The sequence below is a fragment of the Notechis scutatus genome, chromosome 5 (assembly GCF_049901735.1).
Source record: "Notechis scutatus isolate UNSWTSFEM ecotype Mainland chromosome 5, rNotScu1.2, whole genome shotgun sequence".
Classification (NCBI taxonomy): domain Eukaryota; kingdom Metazoa; phylum Chordata; class Lepidosauria; order Squamata; family Elapidae; genus Notechis; species Notechis scutatus.
Genome location: NC_142013.1, coordinates 63853522 through 63876053, shown reverse-complemented (window position 1 = coordinate 63876053; position 22532 = coordinate 63853522). Strand labels below are relative to the sequence as shown.

General features: G+C 38.6%; 1 protein-coding gene across 5 annotated transcripts in view; it reads right to left on the bottom strand.

The window, feature by feature from the left end:
* DMD (dystrophin) overlaps nucleotides 1–22532 on the bottom strand; it is a 1185061-nt gene that overhangs the window by 27194 nt on the left and 1135335 nt on the right. For 3 of the 5 annotated variants that reach the window (XM_087966867.1, XM_087966866.1, XM_087966869.1), the window contains exons 71-75: nucleotides 10530–10595; nucleotides 9648–9713; nucleotides 7361–7519; nucleotides 5069–5312; nucleotides 4697–4814 (exon numbers count right to left, since the gene is read on the bottom strand). In XM_087966867.1, the coding sequence (XP_087822993.1) occupies nucleotides 4697–4814; nucleotides 5069–5312; nucleotides 7361–7519; nucleotides 9648–9713; nucleotides 10530–10595 (653 nt within the window). The remainder of the gene's footprint in view (nucleotides 1–4696; nucleotides 4815–5068; nucleotides 5313–7360; nucleotides 7520–9647; nucleotides 9714–10529; nucleotides 10596–22532) is intronic. The other 2 variants (XM_087966870.1, XM_087966868.1) reach the window with 1 other exon arrangement.

Genomic DNA, 22532 nt, shown 5'->3' with positions numbered 1-22532 from the left:
CAAGTCCCACACTTAATGTGGTATTTGAGCAAAAACAGAAAAATGGTAAATAGAAATTTCTGTTTTAGTCCTGTTGTTTACTAGAGAAAAATAAGACTGGACTTGCTAATCAGTCCACTGGGGCAGGGACTCTCTTAAGACGGTTTGCTTCTAAGGTCTTCTGAAATTCCATACAATCTATGAATTCTTCAAAGAATTCCAGATAGCAAAGCTGATGATTGTATTGAAACCCTAACTGCTAATGGAACACTGAGATAACTTAGGATTGACATTATTGGTCCAAAATGCAGAGTTCAGATAGCAACAGAGTTTAGCATTGAACTTTGAGTGATAGAATGTTTGGGAGATGAGTAGCATACAAGTGCCAACCATTTACAGAATTGTGTTGCTATGACTATACATAACTTTCTGGCTGCATTGTATGTGAAGCTACCTTTGGGTTATTATGTTATTAGTAGCTTCTAATTCATTTCCATACTCAATTAAATGTAATACAAGTGAAAGCAAATTCTCACAGAGAGCATCTGTGCAACCATTATTTTAATTTTGGCACTCAGAACTTTAATAACTATCACACATTGCAAACAACCTTATTTTTGTTAGGTGCTTCAGTATACAGAAGCTCTACACTTCAATTAAGTTTTTATGGTAAACTATGTTTCTGGCATAGCAATTGTTTTCTTTGCCAGGGGAGCAGCAAAATTTGTAAGACACTGTTGAGAGATTCCAGTAGTGAATAATGATCCTGTCAGATCAGTGTATCTGTCATTTCTTCAATGGAAGAAGAAAGAAGCGGGGGGGGCTGATAAAGATATCCTTCTTTATGTAACCTGAATATATTTAATACATATCGAATTTGTATAACCTACACATGATACAATGGAGAGATGAAACCCAGATGGCCGGAACTTGTCCCCTCTGAGAGAGACAGACAGGAGATGAAGAGACCATAAAAATTCCACAGTGAGATGTGTCCTGGGAATCTCTGAAAAAGATCGTTCTAAAAAGGGGGTGGGTGGGGGGAATTAATATGTTGGCTCTTTGTTTTACTAAATACATATCAGGATAAGGGGGGGGGGGTTTAAACTCCCTTATCTATCTCTGCATGCCTGAGAGATCTTAGATGCTGCTTTTGACCCCTACATGAATTGTCTCATCTCAAAATAAAATAAATAAAAATAAAATAAATAAAAATAAAAAAAATAAAGGATTCCTTTTGATACGTTTTCAGAAGTTCATTCTTGTTGATTGAATGGGAAAAGTTCTGTAGCCTGACATAAAGCAGCGTCTGCAACAGAGGTAAGCCCCGAGAGGAAATTTTTTTTTTAAAAAAAAAAACCTTCACTCTACCAAGAGGACCCTGCAAAAAAAAAGGAAAATGTCTGAGTACAGCAAGGACCAAGGGGAAGCCGAATGCTGGGGAGTAATGTCGACAGTTACCCAACCAGATACTGACTCGGTGCACCCCATTGAAGATAGCGAGGCTGCCTATGAGACCTCCACAAAGCCCCAGTAGTCTATAGGCATAGGAAAGAGAGACAGCTGGGACAGAAGAACTAGGAGAGTAACCCTCACCTGGGGTAATTGTAAACCTGGGTGGAAATTGGAGCTAGAGGCCCTATCGGATCAGAAAGGGAACAAGGAGCCACCAGCTGACGACCGACTGAGATGGTACATAAATCACCTCATGAGGGAAGCCCTGGAGAACCTCGAGGTGAGGGATGCACCAGGATGCCAACGCAGGAGAGCGAGAGAACCAGAAAATGAGAGAACCCAAGCCGCCACCCCGGGGAATGATCAGGCAGCGGGACAAGCTGAAGAACCAGCAGCCATACCAGGTACCCGACCCCTAAACGCCCCAGTACAGGGGATAAACCCTGGCCAACCCAGAGACATACAACTGCAGAGGAAGGTTCCACCCCTGGGAGTAAAATTCGATGGGGACCCCCAGAAACTGGGATTTTTCGTGGCACAAGTCCTCACCTACATGCAAGAATACGGGCAGAATTTCCCAACCCAGGGATCCCAAGTATGAGTCATCACCCTGGCGCTTGAAGGGGCAGCAGCCATATGGATGGTGACGCTCCACAATGTCAACACCCCAGAATTAAGGAAACTCGACCGCTTCATGATGGCCATATGCCACTGCTTTGAAGACCCTCTCGCCAATAGAAAAGCCCGAGACCGCATCAGAGTCGTAAAGCAAAGCCGTCGCCTGGTAGCTGAATATACCGAGGAATTTCGTCACCTGGCTGGCCGAATTGACTGGCCGGAGGATATCCTAGTCTGTTGGTTCAAAGATGGACTAAATGATGACCTATATGCTGCCTGCCTGGCCCGTGGGGCCCCAAACCTCCTGCATGAATGGTACATGATGGCAGAGGAGGCAGAGATAGACATGATTCGTAACCGGTACTGCAGTGGCAAGTTTTGAAAAAGATCCCCACCCCAGGGGAAACGGGAAGTTTTCAAACCCCAAACCACCATTACTCCAAGAACGTCTGGTTGCTTTAAGTGTGGAAAGGAGGGACACCACGCAGCAGAATGCCGTTCAAAAAGCCTTGCCAGAAAGCCAGACCACCCATCAGGGGGGAAACCTGGAACATCCAGCCCTCGTGGAAAGGAGACTGGTCTGAGAGGCTGAGTAGCTGTGGGATTCCGATCACCCTGCAACCCAGAGGAAGAACCCCCAACGCTCTGAGGGGACCTGAGCCAGTCCGAAAGCGATCCGAAGATGACCCACTGGTAAGCAACCCAACTGAACCAATCACTCTACCCCTAAGACTGTTTATCTCCAGCCGAGGGAAAGGGGAGGAAGTTGCAGCATTGCTGGATTCGGGATGCACCCAATGCCTAATAAATCCCTCCCTTGCAGAGAAATTGGGGATCCAACTGAAAGAAATGGAAAATCCCATCGCTTTCTGCCAATTAGATGGAACTATGGCGGGGGGGAGCCAGCTAGGTTGACCACAGAAAATAAGACTAGGGAACCATAGTGAGATGCTCACATTCATTGTAGCCCCAGGAATGGAAGAGCCGCTAGTCCTAGGTGTCACATGGCTGCGGAAATGGAATCCAAAAATAAATTGGAGGAGAGGAACCGTACAATTTCAGAGAGACGTAGTATTTGCAAATAGCTCAGAGGAAAGGATAAAGAAAGGAACAGAGAACAGAGAGTCAGCCATGACTGGATAGTCGGCTGAACCCATTAACATCCCCAATGAGTACCAGGATCTGGCCCAAGTATTTAGCAAGGAAGCTTGTGATCAACCCCCACCCCATCACGCCACAGACTGTGCTATCGAAATCCTACCAGGGGCTAATCTCCCAAAACCACAAATGTAACGCATGATTTTGTTTTTTCCAGGTAGACCTATCTGTTTTTTAAGGAGGGCAGGATGTCAGATCCATGTATCTGTCATTTCTTCAGTGGAAGAAAAAAAGCGGGGGGGGGGGGGGGGGACACTGATAAAGATATCCTTATTGATGTAACCTGAATATATTTAATCTTATAACGAATTTGTATAACCTACACATGATACAATGGAGAGATGAAACCCAGATGTCCAGAACCTATCACCTCTGAGAGAGACAGCCAGGAGATGAAGAGACCATAAAAATTCCACAGTGAGATGTGCCCTGGGAAACTCTGAAAAAGATCGTTCTAAAAAGGGGGTGGAGGGAATTAGGTATGCCCTGGGAAACTCTGTAAAAGATCTTCTAAAAAGGGGGTGGGGGGAATTAAAAAGTTGGCTCTTTGTTTTACTAAATATACATCAGGATAAGGGGAGGGGTTTTAAACTCTCTTATCTATCTCTACATGCCTGAGAGACCTTAGGCACTGCTTTTGACCCCTACATGAATTGTTTCATCTCAATAAAGGATTCCTTTTGATACGTTTTCAGAAGTTCATTCTTGTTGATTGAATGGGAAAAGTTCTGTAGCCTGACAGATCCACTTCTGTGAATATTTACATTCATCCAGAAGACAAGGTAGTTGAGTTGATTCCATAGAACAGCTTTGAGAAATACAATAAGCACAAATTGCTACATACTAAAAATAGCTAGAAAAAAATTAGGTGGTGATAGTTTTGCCAAAAAGTATTTGCTTGGTTCTCTTTGGGCACTATTATGAATTTAAAAAAAAATCAGTTAGAGATTGGAAACTTTTTTCAGGCTTTTTGCTTGGGCAGTAACTGATGGAACATAGAGAAATGAAATTTATTAGAACTCTTCTTGCATTTTGCATTTGTTTTAAATCTACAGATGTTAAATCACCCCCTTCTAACCCATCCCATCACAAAACATTAAAAGAACTATAAATGAAACTCTGGGGAATATAGGCTTGTGGTTGTTCACTTCTGACTTATAGTATCACACACGCATGCTGTATATAAAATTTCACACGATAACACAACAAAATAAAACAAAATGAGCTTCCATACTATTTTCTATAATGTTTAGCAGATTGTGTGTGTAGACATTAACTAATAACACTGTCAGCTTGCCTCTCCTCCAGCAACTGACTCTACAAATAAATCAGTCCATATAGAAAAGAGCCCCAGCACAGGAAACAAGTGAAAATTTAAATCAAGAAACAACTATCATGTTTCTGTGTATGAAGTTATCATGAATGAGAATATTAATAAAATTATTTTAATACAATTATTTTTAAAAATGCTTCAATTTTAACTTACCCATAGATTCTGTAGTCTGACTACCAACAACACGGAGAAGCATTGGCTGATTATTTTCCGACCTCTGTACTGAGGTAGGAGAAGACTGGGTTGTACCATTCACCTTTGCATCTTGAGGCTGAAATACCAGAAATTATAATGGTTAATTTTAAAGCTAGCAGTATGATGACTAGCACACCCATCACACAAATGTACTGAGAAGTAAATCTCACCAATTTAGGAAGGTTTTCAATATTACAGAGGATTTCAGTTTGCATATTTATATTTTATACAATCCTAGAGTACTACATTTTTATTCTGTGATACAATAAGTACAAGCAAATTAAATTTAAAAGCACATTATCAAATAAAAGAGAAAAGCAGGTGTCTTGCCTGTTCCAATAGCTGTCTTAGTCTATGTAGCTGTGATTCTAGCTGTTTGTTGTGATCCTCTAGGATCTGCATCCTGGCTTCTAGGCGACCTTTGTGTTGACGAAGCAACTTGGCTTCTGCAATGAGTTCAGCATCTCTTGGACTCTGTGGTGAATTGGGCATCATCTCAGGCGGGGATGGCAGTGGAGATAGTCCTTTGTGATCATGTTGCTGCTTCAACCGGTCATATTCTGCCTGCAGGTTTCTAATGAAAGAATAAAAATAAATACATTTATGAATATGCATGCTTTTCCATTCTATAGCTGAAAGTAACCTTTTAAAGCAGGGGTCTTCAAACTTGACAGCTTTAAGACTTGTGGACTTCAACTCCTAGAATTCCTCCTCCAGTCACGTTAGATCAGGAATTCTGGGAGTTGAAGTCCAGAAGTCTTAAACTTGCCAAGTTTGAAGACTCTTGTTTTAAAGGTTTAATTTGTACTAAATTAAAGGCTTCAGTCCATGAAAACTGTTATTATAATGGAGTTTCTGAACCAGGTTATTAAAAATCATTTTATTTCACTGCTATATTATTCATATTTTCAGTGCAAATGTTACAAGGCACAGTTAATCAGATTTGTATGGATTTCTTCAATAGAGACAGACATGCTTCTATAAATTGAAAAATGGCTCCTATGAAATATCCTTTATATATACTCCTAAGTGATTTAAAGAAAGAAATGAATTGAACAATTGACATAGGATGGTCTTAATATTTTGTATCGGGAGACAAAACTTGTTGCTTGTTATCTGTTTGCAATCAATAGTAATAAACATACTTGGAATAAGAAAATTAAGAAATTGAATGTAATAGCTCATCTATTGTTATGGTCTTTTAGATAGCAAATTTTACACTGAGGCCTCTGCATATATTGCCCATCAGGCATATAAAGGTGCCATATAGGTTTTAAACTACTTTTATTGGAACAGCAGAATCTAAGTCTGAATGTGCTTCCCTCTTCTTTCACTTTTTTGCTCATGTGAATTAAGGAGCAGCCTGTGTGAGACTTTTCTCAAGTTAGTTTTTTTGGAAAGGGCTGAAACTGTGCTTGTCTATTGCCTTAGTAGTGGATCCCCTCATTGTCATTCAAGTCAATTTTTTGTGCCCTCTATATCCCTACCTCATTGTGTGTGAACCTTGAGATATGCTGCAATTGCCCCAAGCACTCCCCAAGATTTGCTGCATGCCATTCAACTTCAGGCAGTTTTCTCTGGCTGCCGAGAAGCCCACTTGACCTATCCAAAACAGCTTGTAATCATGCAATGCCTTCTTTTCTGAATCCTCCTTGCACTGTTCCATAAACTTTATGTGATTTGGAGAACAAGACTTTGGAAGCTCTGTGAGAATGCAGCCAATTCTCTCAATGATGAAAGATAGCTACCCAAGGCTAGCACACCTTGGAAGATAGTATGAGGGGGCATTTCTCAGTGGCAATGGTGGCACTAGGGCTCAAGTTGAGGTATGGAGGTATGGCAGCTGGCTGAGACTGATGAACTGACTTTCACCTTAGCCCTGATATTATAGCTCAGTGTTGCTGTGTAGGGTGATCTAGATCAAGAGGAAGACAAGCGTGGGGATTTGGGCAGCATTTCTCAGTGGCAGCAATAATGCTAGGGCAGAAGTTGAGACCTTGGAATGGTGGCGGCTGACTTAAGACCTCAACCCAGCCCCAGTATTGCTGCTGATGAGTGCCACACTTCAGAGTTGAGCTGGGCCAACTCAAGCTTTGCACTGCACTACTGCACCTGCTGAACTTATGTGCGATCTATGCCAGGTGTTCCCCACCTCCCTATGGAGTCTTTACTTGGGACTCCATCTGCTTAACAATTAAGATTGTCAGTATTGCAGTAATTGAGCAAAGCAGTCACATGATGTCCCACTTAAAGACTGCTTCTCTCAATGACTGAGATTCTGGTTCTAATTGTGGTTGTAAGTTGAGACCACCCATAACTATTAAATATATTTACTTATACATAATTAAAGAAAACAATGCATACATAAAAAATTAGCAAACAATTTTCAAGTTCTTTATGGCAGCCCAAAATTTAAATTTTATTACAAGATTTTAAAATTTGTATTGTTGGTTAAGTATAATGGAATTACATCATCCAGACATTTAACAAGATAAATCACATTCATATGTAGAAAAGAAATACATCTGTTAAATTGGTAAATTACATATAAGCTAACTTCTTTTCTACTGTATTGCTTTCTGGTTTGAAAGTTATTTAGTATGTCAATGAATGGAAGCTTACCTATTTTCTTCCTCCAAGTCTGCAAAGATTCTCTTCAGCTCACTTCTTTCTTCACTTTCTAAAGAAATTAAAATCTGAGCAGGACTTTGAGGTTGACTGAGTGGTGATTCCTGGTTTAAACTTTGGCAGTAGTGCTGGATTAGCAAATGCTCATCATCTCTTTAAGGAAAAGAAGAAGAGAAGTTAAAATATAAATGCATTTATATATATATTCTTATTTTTCCTTGTCTTTCTTTTCTTTCTTTCTTAACTATGTGTGTGTGTGTGTGTGTGTGTGTGTGTACACACACACAAACACACAAATGGTGTGTGCGCGCACGTGCATACGTGTGTCTTGGCGACTCATGTTTAAGATCAACAGGCTTATTGCTATGTCCAGATACAAATTAATGTCACACCAGCTTGTTTTCTAAGAAGGAAAACAACATATGCAACCATTGCATATGCAGCCATCATACCTACAATCACTGTCATGTTATCACAATTTCCAATGTTCCCTGTCAGGGAACTCAGCCAGCAGGAATTTGGAAATTGTGATTGCAATGAGGTCCTTGCTTAATGATCTGCACGGTACTTGTTTAACAATGACAATCTGCTCTGCTGGAATTGCTGTTGCTAAACCACATTTGTTATTATACTTCATTACCGCACTGCTTGTAGAAGACCTCTCAGTCCCAATTACCATTGTTTCCTGAAGATTATCTATACTGTATTTGCAAATACCTCTAGATCAGGGGTGTCAAACTGGATTTCTTCAAGGGCCGGATCAGCATTGTACTTCTCCACAGGCCAGCTGGGGGGGAGATGGGACAGATGCCTCCTGCAGCACCCCGCTGGCCAAAATGGGGTGTGGGGGGCATGTGCCCCCTCCTGTGCTCCATTTTTGGCCTGGATAGCATCCTGCAGCACTCTGCTGGCCAGAACAAGGCATGGGGGGGGGGGCTGCATGCAGCTCCCTCGCACCCCATTTTGGCTGGCAGAGTGCTGCAGGAGGCCCTCCAGACTGGAAACAGAGTCAGGGGGCCCCATACGGCCCTGGTGCTTCATTTTGGTTGCCAGAGGCAACACAGGCTGGACCTTTGCTATTTCCAGGCTGACCCTGCGGGCCAGATTTAACCACCCCAAGAGCTGAATCCAGCCGTGGGCTTTGAGTTTGACACGCCTGCTCTAGATTTAGATCAAATTTGAATTAAGCTGGTAATAAGATCCAGAAACCAGTCAATATAAATTTTCTCTTAGAAGCAAGGCAGACAATATCTGGAGGGCCTCCCCACATTCTTTCTCTTTGTAGTAATAAATGAATGAATGAATGAACAAATAACTAGATTATTCCATTAAAGTTAAATTATAAAAGTCATAAATTAATGTTCAGCTAAATACTATTTACCTTAAGTTAAAGTTTATCTCCTTACATTGTATAATGTTTAAAAATAGATATTTAACAAATGATACTTTCCTCAAATCAGTTCATTTTAATGAAATGAAAATTAAAACAGATTCAAAAATGAAATTCTTTAGGAAATTTTTTCACTTTGTAGAAGAACTTAGCGCTAATATAAACACTGTTCCTGATCCTTTGTTAAAAAATTAGGAAGCAATAAGAGTTCAGCCAAAAACACTTATTTAATCTATTAAAATCTCTTTCTCTCTCTTCATTCTATACAAAAATAACTATTACATAATTACCATAAAAATGGTAATATGTGGTAACTGATAGAAACTCTACAGTCTCAGTAAAATGGATAATACTATCTTGATATGATTAAAAGTTTTAATAATCATATAGCGAAGGTTGCTTCATTAGGAATAAAAACACAAATATACATATCTGACTTTTGAACAAATAAATACATTAAAGATTGATCAATACTTAGAATTTTGTTTAGTCCTCTACTGAGCTTTGGAACAGCTTTGATCTTAATCAGCAGCTATTCCAGTCTTATTTGTGGCTTCATGAAAATCATCAGAATTTCTACATTTGATCAAAGACTATGTTTTTTATCTATGACATCTGTTGAACTTTAAAAGGGAAACAAAAATATATATTCAAAATAGTTACAAAAATAACATTTTTGTTTCTCCTTTAATGCATTTTTACATAAGAAGGTGATGTCAAATTTCAAATATTACCTTCAATAGAGTCTGGCATCTAGTAACCTGGAGTAGAATTCTATGTAACTTTCTAGATACATACTGTGGATAATCTTTATGCTTAACAACTTACTACAGAAATCTGAAAGCATGCATATAAGTTAAATTTCCTATAATTTCTCAGAGGCATACTCACATGCTCTCATTAGGAGAAATGCTATCATTCATATATGTTCCATTGGTGTTCTCCATTTCTGCTAGCCTATGAAGAAAGGATAACACCTTAAAACTCACTGTATCTTCTCCTAATTAAAACTAAGAACAAAAATATAATTATGAGATCCTGGAATATTCACTACAGACAGACAAACTCTCATTATTGTGTAGGATTTCAGTCAATAATAAATTGTCTTCTGCTCAATGCACATGAAATGTAAAAAAATCAGCTCTTTTCTTGGCAATAAAACAAAGTATTTTTGTTGTATCTATCCCTCCTTAATTTCTTATGAGCATACAAAAATAGTGATACAAGTTAGCCACTTATCTTGTAATATTTATGATACTAGTTTTGTAAAAATAAATGAATGTAGCCTTGTTTTATATTTTTTTAAATAGCAGTTCAATATCCTGTTTATCAAAAGCTGAATTAAAGTTATAAATTATGACCTATGTATTGAGTATTAGATACTAGGTGTAAATTATTATTTTGTTCTACTACATGGTTGTTCAGTAGTATATACCAAAGTATATTTCCAGAAAAAAACCTGCATAGTATGTTTTGAACAAAAGCAGATTACTTGTAAATAAAACCATGTGTTCTTCATTTCCTATTTTCAATTACTTAACATACATTCTAAATATCATGCAGTAATTCTACATGCAGATTAGTTAGCAAGCTGATTAGCAGAAATTAGTAAACATGCATAGGGATCAGTAAACACGTATACCATACATCTTAGGAATTTGAAATGTGCCTAACTTCATTTCTTAACATCTGAGCAATGATGATTGCGATGATGATTTACTTAAAAAAAATGTTTCAAGGAAAATTTCCCTAACAAGCCACCTGATCTCATACCTGCTAGCGTAATGCTCAATGCGTGAATGCGTATCATCATGTGAAAGCTGAGGGGATGAAGCAGGCCTACAAGGCAGAAAACACTGATTAATAATTGATTAATAAACACTAGTTTCTTAGAAAGGAAAAAATGCTCTGAAATCAGAGCTTTGCTGACTCTAAGAACAGGATTTATTTGCAATCTGTGTTGTTTTTCAAGCTAGGGCAAGAAATTCGTAGAGGAAATAGACAAAATTGTCTTTGGCAAAAGAGGTGTGCTAAGGTTTCTAAAGTTTTCAGATTGTTATGCCAGTTCTGTTTCCTATGAAATATTTTATACAAGTTATCCTTTGCCCAGTTCCGAGACATTTTTTTTCAGTCCATATTATGCAGAGACTTTGTTCTCTTGATCTAACATCACAAGCTATAGTAATTATTTTCTAATTTGTGTCAACTACTCCAATGAAGAGACCCTTTAGACCAGCGGTGTCAAGCTGGATTTCTTCGAGGGCTGGATCAGCATTGTAGTTCTTCTCTGTGGGTCAGTGGAGGATGTGGAGATGGGACGGACACCTCCTGCAGCACCCTGCTGGCCAAAACGGAGCATGGAGTGCTGCACGTGGCCCTCCGCAGCCTGTTTTTGGCTTCGATAGCCTCCTGCAGGACTCTGCTGGCAGAAAACAGGCTGCAGGGGGAGGGGCATGTGCCCCCCGTGGCCCGTTTTGGCTGGCAGAGGGACCGCAGGCTGGTCCTTTGATATTTCCAGGCTGGTCCCATGGCCCAGTTCTAAACACCCTGCAGGCTGGATGTGGGCTGCAGGCCTTGAGTTTGACACCCCTGCTTTAGACAGAATGAAAATAAATACCATTAAGTACTAAACATTGCCTTCCTATAAATGTGAAGGAAAAGAGCTTTATGAGATCAGAGAAGTCAGCTTGCAAATCTTTGAACTACAACTAATCTGTACACATCTTTTAGGAGAAAAGAAAAAAAAAGTGTATATGTTTATTCCATTTCATAAAAAGGCAATCCAAAGTAGCTTGCTTTTTCAGTTCATCATGCATATTTAGAAACAAACAATGGAAAATAATTATATCTAGTAAGGGAATTTAGATGATGAATTTAAAATGAAATAGTATCATAGTACCTTCCTGCTGATGCACCTTTGCAAGGGCCCAAAGATAAATCCATACTCCAATTCACAGGCAATGTCTTAATTGCTTGAATAACTGAATTTGTCCCCTACCCCCAAACTTTCAAAAGTTATCTATGACAAATCTGCAGTTGCATATCCAAGATGGGGGCTTCTGATTGCTTTAAACATAAAGATTGATTTTGTAGTTAATTATAAAGCAAGACCTGTAGAAGCTGACTAGAAAACTGCAATGGGCAATTAACTGACAATAAAGCTGGATACAGAGGCAATGAATTGCTTTTAAGTATGCTACAGCAAAATGGTTCAAGAGAGGAAAGTGAAACAACTCTCCCCAAGAAATGTGGATCACCGAAAGACAGGCACAAAAAGAGTACTGAAAAGAAATTAGGACAATTCCCAAGAATTGTTGAAATATACAGGTGAAACTCGAAAAATTAGAATATCGTGCAAAAGTTCATTTATTTCAGTAATGCAACTTAAAAGGTGAACCTAATATATGAGATAGACTCATTACATGCAAAGCAAGATAGTTCAAGCCGTGATGTGGCATAATTGAGATGTAGGAATCACAATAATGGGAAAGACCGCTGACCTGGCAGTTGTGCAGAAAACCATCACTGACACCCTCCATAAGGAAGGAAAGCCTCAAAAGGTAATTGCAAAAGAAGTTGGATGTTCCCAAAGTGCTGTATCAAAGCACATTAATAGAAAGTTCTGTGGAAGGGAAAAGTGTGGAAGAAAAAGGTGCACAAGCAGCAGGGATGACCGCAGCCTGGAGAAGATGGTCAGGAAAAGGCCATTCAAAAGTGTTGGGGACTTTCACAAGGAGTGGACTGAGGCTGGAGTCAGTGCATCAAGAGCCACCACACACAGACGGATCCTGGACATGGGCGTCAAATGTTGTATTCCTCTTGTCAAGCCGCTCCTGAACAACGAACAATGTCAGAAGCATCTTACTTGGGCTAAAGAAAAACAGAATTGGTCTGTTGCTCAGTGGTCCAATGTCCTCTTTTCTGATGAGAGCAACTTTTGCATCTCATTTGGAAACCAAAGGACCCAGAGTCTGGAGGAAGAATGGAGAGGCACACACTGCAAGATGCTTGAACTTCAGTGTGAAGTTTCCACAGTCTGTGTTGATTTGGGGAGCCATGTCATCTGCTGGTATTGGTCCACTGTGCTTCATTAAGTCCAGGGTCAACGCAGCTGTCTACCAAGAGATTTTGGAGCACTTCATGCTTCCTTCCGCAGACGAGCTTTATGGGGATGCCGACTTCATTTTCCAGCAGGACCTGGCACCTGCCCACACTGCCAAAAGCACAAAAACCTGGTTCAATGACCGTGGGATTACTGTGCTTGATTGGCCAGCAAACTCACCTGACCTGAACCCCATAGAGAATCTATGGGGCATTGCCAAGAGAAAGATGAGAGATATGAGACCGAACAATGCAGAAGAGCTGAAGGCCGTTATTGGAGCATCCTGGTCTTCCATAACACTTCAGCAGTGCCACAGGCTGATAGCTTCCATGCCATGCCGCAATGAGGCAGTAATTGCTGCAAAAGGGGCCCAAACCAAGTACTGAGTACATATGCATGCTTATACTTTTCAGAGGTCCGATATTATTCTATGTACAATCGTTGTTTTATTGATTGCATGTAATATTCTAATTTTCTGAGATTGTGGATTTGGGGTTTTCATGAGCTGTAAGCCATAATCATCACAATTATGACAAATCACGGCTTGAACTATCTTGTTTTGCATGTAATGAGTCTATCCCATATATTAGTTTCACCTTTTAAGTTGCATTACTGAAATAAATGAACTTTTGCACGATATTCTAATTTTTTGAGTTTCACCTGCATAATGAAGTCTTTCTACAATAGGAATCATGATTAAGAAACTATGCTTAGTCCTAAGTATTTTCATTAAGGACTTTGAGGGAGCGGTGGAGGGAATGCTTGCTTGATTTTACAATTTACAATTTTCAGGTTTAAATGGGATAGTTAATATCTTAGAAAGTAGAAATAAAATTCAAAACAAATCTGAGATATTAAAAAATTAAGTAGTTGAAAGTAGCAGAATAATATTTAATAAACACAAGTGAAAAGTCCACAGGTAGAGGGTGGACGATATCTAGGATTTGTAATAATATTGTGAAAACTATTTTGGAATAATTATGGAATAGTAGTATGGTTTGCTACTCAGCATAAACAAGCTAATACTGCTGCTAAAATGGAAAATGGAATTTTAGAATTTATTCCCAAAAATATAATTTCCAATATTTGCAGTATTTGTTTCACTCTAATTAGATTTGGTCTGACCTCACCTCAACCACTATGTCAGGTTCTGAATATTACATAAAGGATTCAAGAAATCAGAGTCTGACAGAGAACAAAGGTGATCAAAGATGTAGAAACTAATCTCCGTGAAGGGAAGAAGGCAATGCTAGCTATGCCTTGTTTAGCTTTTTAAAAAGTCAGTTGAGGGGGAAAGTGGTAACTGTCTACAAACACCTTTCAGGATACATCACAGAAAACAAATTAGGTGCTCTCTCTAGTTCCAGAGTAAAAGACATGGATAACGGTTAAGTTAGAGTAAGGTTCATTTTAATAAAATATTAGGGAAATACAGTCCTAACTGTAAGAATAATTGGATAATGGAACCAATTCAGTGGTGATATTCTACCAGTTCAGCCCAGTTTGGCCAAACAGGTAGCTCCAAGGATCATCTGTGAGCGAACTGGTTCGCTCTGATGATCAGCTGCTGGGCCCTCCCACCCGCCCCAACTCTATACTAACCTTTATTTTCTGCTTTTCAACCTCAACTCCTTCGCGCGGTACAGCTGATTGCTGCATGTCAGCTGTTTTACATAGAAGCTTGCAGCAGAAGGTGAGTTGCAAATGCTGCATGTGCACAAAGTGCGCGTTTGGCACGTACGCATGCAAGGTGCGCACTCATACTGAACCAGTAGGAAAAATGTTTGAAACCCACCACTGAACCAACTGTCCAGAGAAAGGCACCTCTTCTTTGCATCTGTTCAAGCAAAGGCTAGGAAGCCCTTAGCCCAAATATTTTAATCTGAATACCTGTATTGTGCAAAGGATTGGACTGACAACCTAAATGACACCTTCAAACTCTTATGATTACTGATACACTGTGTATTGCTTAAAACAGAATTTGTCCAATTCATAGCCCACAGGTTGCATGTGGCCCTAGACGGCTAGTAAATCAGTGCCACAACATCAAAAACTTTTAACATTATTATGTGATTTATACACAATAACTGTATTATTAGGCAACACCTTGAATTATAGTAGAGAACATAGCAATCAGTAAACTTCAGATAGTAAATATACTAGTTTTAGGAACCTGATGCTTTAAGTCATGATGAAATTCCTGTGTGAATAGTCTTTTCCAGAACAACAACAAAAAGCAATCATGCCAACATTAGATAAAATAAAACTGCCCCTAGACATATACACCTACAAAAAAAAACATACTTTGCCTTTCAGTAAATGGATAATTGTGGTTTTTTAAAATCCATTTTCCCTGACAAGGTTAATATGAATTATTTTTCCTAGCGTTTTAAACCAGATTGCTACAGGTATCCTCAAACTTTTTAAACAGGGGGCCAATTCACGGTCTCTCAGTTGGGGGGGCTGGATTGGCTAGGTGGGCATGGCTAGGTGGTCATGTGACTGGGTGGGCATGGCCAATTTAGCAATACATTTTGCCTTTGTCCTTCCTAAGCTGTATTGCTCAACCCAAGGCATCTATTTATTTAATAAGACCCCATTCCCCAAAGGGAAAATGAGCACAAACTTTCTTGCCACTTGCCTAACTTTATTACAACAGCAGCTGCAGGTTCCTTAAAATAGACCATTAAAAAAGAATAAAACAAACAGGGATTCAGCTCAAGAGTTGGGCCTCCTTAGAGAGGAAAAAGAGCAGGTTTATGTCTACTCCAGAACCTGGAAACATGTACACCTCCCACATACCTGGGACTATTCAGTTGCTAAACAAATGGTCCTAACTCGAGGAATATCTGTAGATTTTTACAGAGAATGTCAGATTGCTGTCTCTAGTTTAGGAGAAAGACAGTGGAGGACCAGGAAAGAAATGGAAGTGAAGTAAACGGAAAAAATAGGACTCATTATTTATTTGTCAAATGTATATGAATTGCTCCTGTCACAAACAAGGGCCTCTGAGCAACACACAAGAGGATTAAAAACAATATATAAATATAAATACTATGATAAGCTTTACAAAGCACAAGGATAAGAGAAAACAGTAGGTATCAGTAACAATGGAGCCATCTCAATATCTCACAAATCCCCTGGGGATTTCTTAGAGTTGAGATCCATAGCATCTTAAACTTGCCAAAGTTGATAAATGCTAGCCTATATACCCTTTCTTTATGTATACTGAGAGTATTTACACCAAGACAAATTCCTTGTGTGTCCAATCACACTTGGCCAATAAAGTATTCTATTCTATTCTATTCTATTCTATTCTATTCTATTCTATTCTATTCTATTCTATTCTATTCTATTCTATTCTATTCTATTCTAGAGAAAGAATCACTCAAACTAAGTAATTCCCCAGCCACCATCTTCTAGCAATGGTCAGCCCCTTGCAGATGGAATTTTGTTCATCTTTTTTGGGGAACTGAGTCCCATCCAGAGGAGATTTTGCTTTGGAAAAGGGGCTGTTAGCAATCAAAACTATTGGTGAGAATGAGTGAGGGCTGGTAGAAGGGAGAACGTGGCATCCCTGCGAATGGCAATGGTTTTTTTTTTAACAAGATTATTTATTTATTTTTTACACATCTCTTCAAGTGAGCAATTTGATTCCAGGTTACAATATACATACATAGTCATAGTTACATTTCCAGCTTTCTTATCTAGAATCATATCAAATCATTGTCTATTCCATTGATCTTTAAATAAATTTTTGCTTCGTATTTTCCATTCATTAATCCAGTAACAAAAACATTTCATCCTCAAACATATTTTCCACTCTTTATCCCCTATTATTTTCATTTCCAGCTTACCACCTATTTTATTTTACGAATTATCTTCTTTTACTTTCTCAAGACCGATGTATAATAATAATAAAAAACAAGAATAAAATAAAACTAATATATTCAGGATCCACATGGTATTTGCCCCCAATCTACAATAAATCTTACATTTATTCCAAAGATATTCATATAACCATTTCATATTTCCTCTTTATTTCTGTTTAATCAAATTTTACCTATGGAATTTTATTAAGTTTTCATTCCTCACCTTTTAAAATCATAATATAATAATCTCATTGCAAATACTTTACTTTATAGTTTCATCATTTCTAGTTTACCATATTCTCTGTTTTTCTAATATCCTTTGTATTATCAATTGCATTTTCTATTTCATATCTAATATAATATGTATACAATAAAAAAAGAAAAATAATCATATTTCCTGTTTCCATTTAATCAAATTTTACCTATGAAATTATATTCAATTTTCGTTCCTCACTTGTTAATCATAATATAACAATCTCATTGCAAATACTTTATAGCATAATCATTTCTAGTTTACCATATTCTTTGTTTTTCTAATATCATTTGTATAATCAATTACATTTTCCATTTCCCATTTATTATATATATAAAAAGGAATAACAATAAAACCATCTTAATTTCTCTTACTCTATCATCATTTTTCTCATATATAATTATGTACTAATCTTACAGTGAGGTCTTATTCCCCTTTAATTCCAATTAGGCTTATTTCTTTTTTAAAAATAATTCCCAATAAACTTTAAACTTTCTTCACTGTTACTGCTGATCTTTGACCAGATCTCTGACTAAGACTTTATTTTAACTATAACAAAATCCTGAAATGGTTTTTAGTATGAGAACTGCCCAGATGTGGTTATTACTTTTTTTATTCAAGCTATTACCATGAACAACTTAATTCATAGTTAATTTTTTATGTGAGTTCTCCATATTGTGTAAATTTAAGGTATTGTATCTCAGCAAGAAAACAAATAAACGCTTAATTCATTTTTCTTGAAATAAAGCAGAAATTATCTATTACTTTTATGTTAAAAGTTTCTGTAAAATGAATCCATTGCACGAAAACAGTTCAATTTATCTTTTCTTTATTGAATGAGGTAACACATCCTAAAAACTTAGAAGCTTTTAAAGTACTGACGAGTGGCATTCTATCTACAATTTTTAAATCAATTAGATTTGTTTTCTTAGAATTTTAATTTGTGAATTTATTTTTCTATTTCTATCTAATCTGTTTCTTATAAGAAATTACTCATATTTACATATATACACTTCAAATATACTTACATTACTAGTTAGGAAATCAATATTTTTTAAACAATTACTGCTAATTAAATTTATGATGTTTAGGTTGGATCTTCAGAAAATTTATACTAAAAATATTCAGTAAGTTTATGAATAAGCTTTGTGTCCAAGCATTTACATCTGGAGAAGTGGGATTGAATCAATCATCTTCATAGTCATCTCTAAATATGGTCCCTATTTATAATTAAGTGTGCCTTGAAGAGTTCTAATTTATCTTTTAAAGTTTTACTTTCCTTTTGTGTAATGACTGTCACTAACTTTTGCTATCTTGGTTTGTTTACACATCTGCTTCCTTAAAGAAAATTGGAAATCGGATTATATTGGTCTACATCTACCTATTTTTATTTTCCATACTCATGAACTAGTAAATGAATTCAAAATTAATTTTTAAATATAAAATTTTTAAAAATCACAAAAAATAGTAGGAATGATAGGAGTAACAGAGAATACCATCCTGAAGAAATTTAGAATGTCAGTTATTTTGAGTTAGTTTTAATACACTTATTTTGCCATTTTGTTTTCCCTAAAACAAAAGGTCAACACTGCCAGAAGAGAAAGAAAGAAGGATGAAGTAAAAAATAGACTAGCAAAAGCCTTCACAAAAACTGATGTTCATGGCAAAAATAGGATGGGATCACGATAAAAGATTAAGGCAATATGATTACATTAAGAATTTCACTTATGACAATTAGATAAGAAAAGGCATTAAGAGTAATATGAGATAGGACTGTCTTGTCTCTTATTAAGTGATGATTTCATGGCAATACAGAATGGAATTCATGATCAAGCAACTGTGATTCCTTGGACTACTATAGTTTTCTAACTGCTACAAGCAATGGAAATCTCTAGTAAACCCTAACAAGCCTATTTTATGAATGACTCATGAATCCTACTTATCAGAAAACCAGCGTCATTTAAATTTAAGAAACAAACTGTGTGTGCAACTAATTGCTGGTAGTCTAATTTAGTAATTATGGGGATGGATCTTTTACATGAATTGCATAAAATGGGCCTTAAGTTCAAACGAACAGAATACAGAGAAACAATGAAAAGATATGAATTATCCAATTTCTAAACAAAAAAAAAAAAGAGGTATTTCTCAGGACTTTTGTTGAGGGCTTGCTATACAAATATGTATTATATATCATGCTCAGCATAATTTTGTATCTATTATAGTCAGACAGTAAAGACAATGTGGGAAAATGCTTTCTTTGTGTTGACTAGTCCTTTCAGAAGAGATTTCCCAAGACTACCCCCAATGTTGGTTTTAGGAAGGCACTATAGCAAGACTGACGTATTTTCCTGGACTTTGGGTGACTGAATTGCTCCGTATTAGAAGTTGATTGACGTATTGGAAGTTGATTTTAAGTTATATCTCTGGTTTTAGTTTATCTTTGATTATGCATATGGAATAGTTTTTATTGTATTACCGTATTTCCCCAAAAATACACCCTAGCCTGATATTTGGGGTGGGCCTGATAATACACCCTACCCCAAAAATAAGCTCTAGTGAAGGGGGTAGGTGTGGTCAGCACAGGAGGCAGCCTTTCCTTTCCCCAGTCACCTCATGGCTGCTTGACCATTTAATTGGGCCTGTGGATCAGCTGAGCCAGCGAAGACCAGGAGCTGCCTCTCGTTCCTTGTCTCCAGGCGCACCCTGCTCCTTTCAAGCAATCAAATGTCACGTGATGGCCTTTTGGGGATGTCCATCTGTGCTGAGCATGAGGAAAGGATGACAGGCAGGAAAATCTCCTCCTCATTTTCCTGTTGTTCGCCGTAAAAGGTTCCATTCCGAGCTTTTAGAGTATCCCAGGATTGGAACACTGAAGGCTCAGAATGGAACCTTTTTGACGAATGGCAGGAAAATGGGGAGGGGGATTTTGCCTGTCATCCTTTCCTCAAGCTCAGCACAGACTGAGGAAAAGATGACAGGCAGAAAAATCCTCCTCCCCATTTTACTGCCGTTCATCAAAAAGGCTCCATTTCGAGCCTTCAGCGTATCCCAGGACCCTGCGAGGCATTGCCGTGAGGTTCATCACATTGGTGCAGCTTCTTGGAGCAGGACCCTGCAAGGATTGTTGTGCTGTTGACCCACAAGCGGCGGCACTGCCATGAGGTTCAACATACCAATGAGCCGCTTGTGGCAGGATGCCAGCTGAGCTGGTGTGATAAAAGCTCGCAGTGGTGCTGCCATTCATGAGTGAAATGCCAGAACAAGTCCTGCAGGGTCCTGCTCCAAGAGGCTGCACCAATATGACAAACCTCATGGCGGTGCCACTGCTCCTGCGTGCAGCTCAGGAGACCTGGGTATTTGGGCATTTGGGCAGCCTTTATGTGGCCAGGATGCCTGCAGGATCCCTGGCTTGTGAGTCCAGCGAGGCCCAGCATTTGGACTCTGGTGTGCTCTTCTCCCCCCGGGCGGCAGACGTGCATTCATGCTTACTGACACTGGCCTGCTGATCTCGGGCCGCCAACACTCTGAGGGAGGGTCAAGCCCAGCTGGCTTCACGTGGGACATGAGGCACTACAAGGGCATCCATTTCTCGCATTGGCCAGGTGGGCGTTGCCTATACAGAGGCTGGGCCTCAGGGCACCACCCTGAGCAGGTGCTGAGCTGGATGCATGGGCGGGTCAGTCCCCTTACCCGGTTGCCCTCCACTGTTTCTCATCAAATGTCTCTCTGTGTGTGCATGTGCACAGATGAAACTTGAAAAATTAGAATATCATGCAAAAGTTCATTTATTTCAGTAATGCAACTTAAAAGGTGAAACTAATATATGAGATAGACTCATTACATGCAAAGCAAGATAGTTCAAGCCGTGATTTGTCATAATTGTGATTATTAGGGCTTACAGCTCATGAAAACCCCAAATCAGCAATCTAAGAAAATTAGAATATTACATGCAATCAATAAAACAACAATTGTACATAGAACAATATCAGACCTCTGAAAAATATAAGCATGCATATGTACTCAGTACCATGTCCAGGATCCGTCTGTGTGTGGTGGCTCGATGCACTGACTCCAGCCTCAGTTCAATCCTCCCTAGACTGCCATCATCCCTGCTGCTTGTGCACCTTTTTCTTCCACACTTTTCCCTTCCACAGAACTTTCTATTAATGTGCTTTGATACAGCACTTTGGGAACATCCAACTTCTTTTGCAATTACCTTTTGAGGCTTTGCCTCCTTATGGAGGGTGTCAGTGATGGTTTTCTGCACAACTGTCAGGTCAGCGGTCATTCCCATGATTGTGATTCCTACTGAACCAGACTGAGAGACCATTTAAAGGCTCAGGAACCCCTTGCAGGTGTTATGGCTTAATTAGCTGATTAGAGTGGGACACTTTGAGCCTAGAATATTAAATCTTTTCACAATATTCTAATTTTCTGAGATTGTGGATTTGGGGTTTTCATGAGCTGTAAGCCATAATCATCTCAATTATGCCACATCACGGCTTGAACTATCTTGCTTTGCATGTAATGAGTCTATCTCATATATTAGTTTCACCTTTTAAGTTGCATTACTGAAATAAATGAACTTTTGCACAATATTCTAATTTTTCGAGTTTCACCTATATGTGTGTGTATGAGAGAGAAAGAGAAAAGGCAGAGAGGAAACCCTTTCAAACAGCATTGCTTGCAAATCTTGTTACTCCCCTCCATCATCATCTCTCTCTCTCTCTCCCTCCCTCCCTCCCTCCCTCTCTCTTTCTCTCACACACACACACATTTGATGGCTTGAAAGAGACAGGCTGCCTCTACCATAAGTACACACTTCCCACAATCTTCCAGAATTGTCCTTTTTACAAGCAGCAGCAGCTGGGTAGAGAAGGGGGAGGAGCCAATTCCGATGGGCCACATGGGTTTCTGCCTCACCGGCCCTCGCTGGTTCAGCTGATCCATGGGCCGCAGTTAAGGGGCCCAGCAGCCATGAGGGGACCATGCTCCCCGCCTCCTGCACCTAAAAAAAAAAAAGACCTCCCTGAAAATAAGCCCGAGTGCTTATTTTCAAGACTAAAATAAGACCCAGTCTTATTTTGGGGGAAACACGGTAGACTTAAGATTTCACTCTACATGACATCTTTTTGAATGAAAACTACCTAAATTTGTAATACATAAACAAAATAGTGTGATGTTATTTTTTGAAGACATAATGAAATACTGAATCTTTTAATTTGATTGGGAAAATTAAGAACTTGAACCATATTTGAAAAGAACTGCAAATAAAATCCTTGGCAGACTATCTGGTCCCTGAAACTAATCAGGAATGGATCTGAGTACTACTTTGAAGGAATTTATATGCTGGACTGAAAAGTAAAAGAAAAAAATAAAAGAAAAAATCCAAGAAAAAGGCAAATGATATTTCTGCCAAAAAACCTGCATAGATGTGTTCATATGATAATCAGGATTCAAGGAGTGGAATTGTAAAGTTTTTTAAAAGAATAATTAAGATAACAACATAGTCTTACAAAGATACTCTGAATTGCAGTTAAAATGTTAAT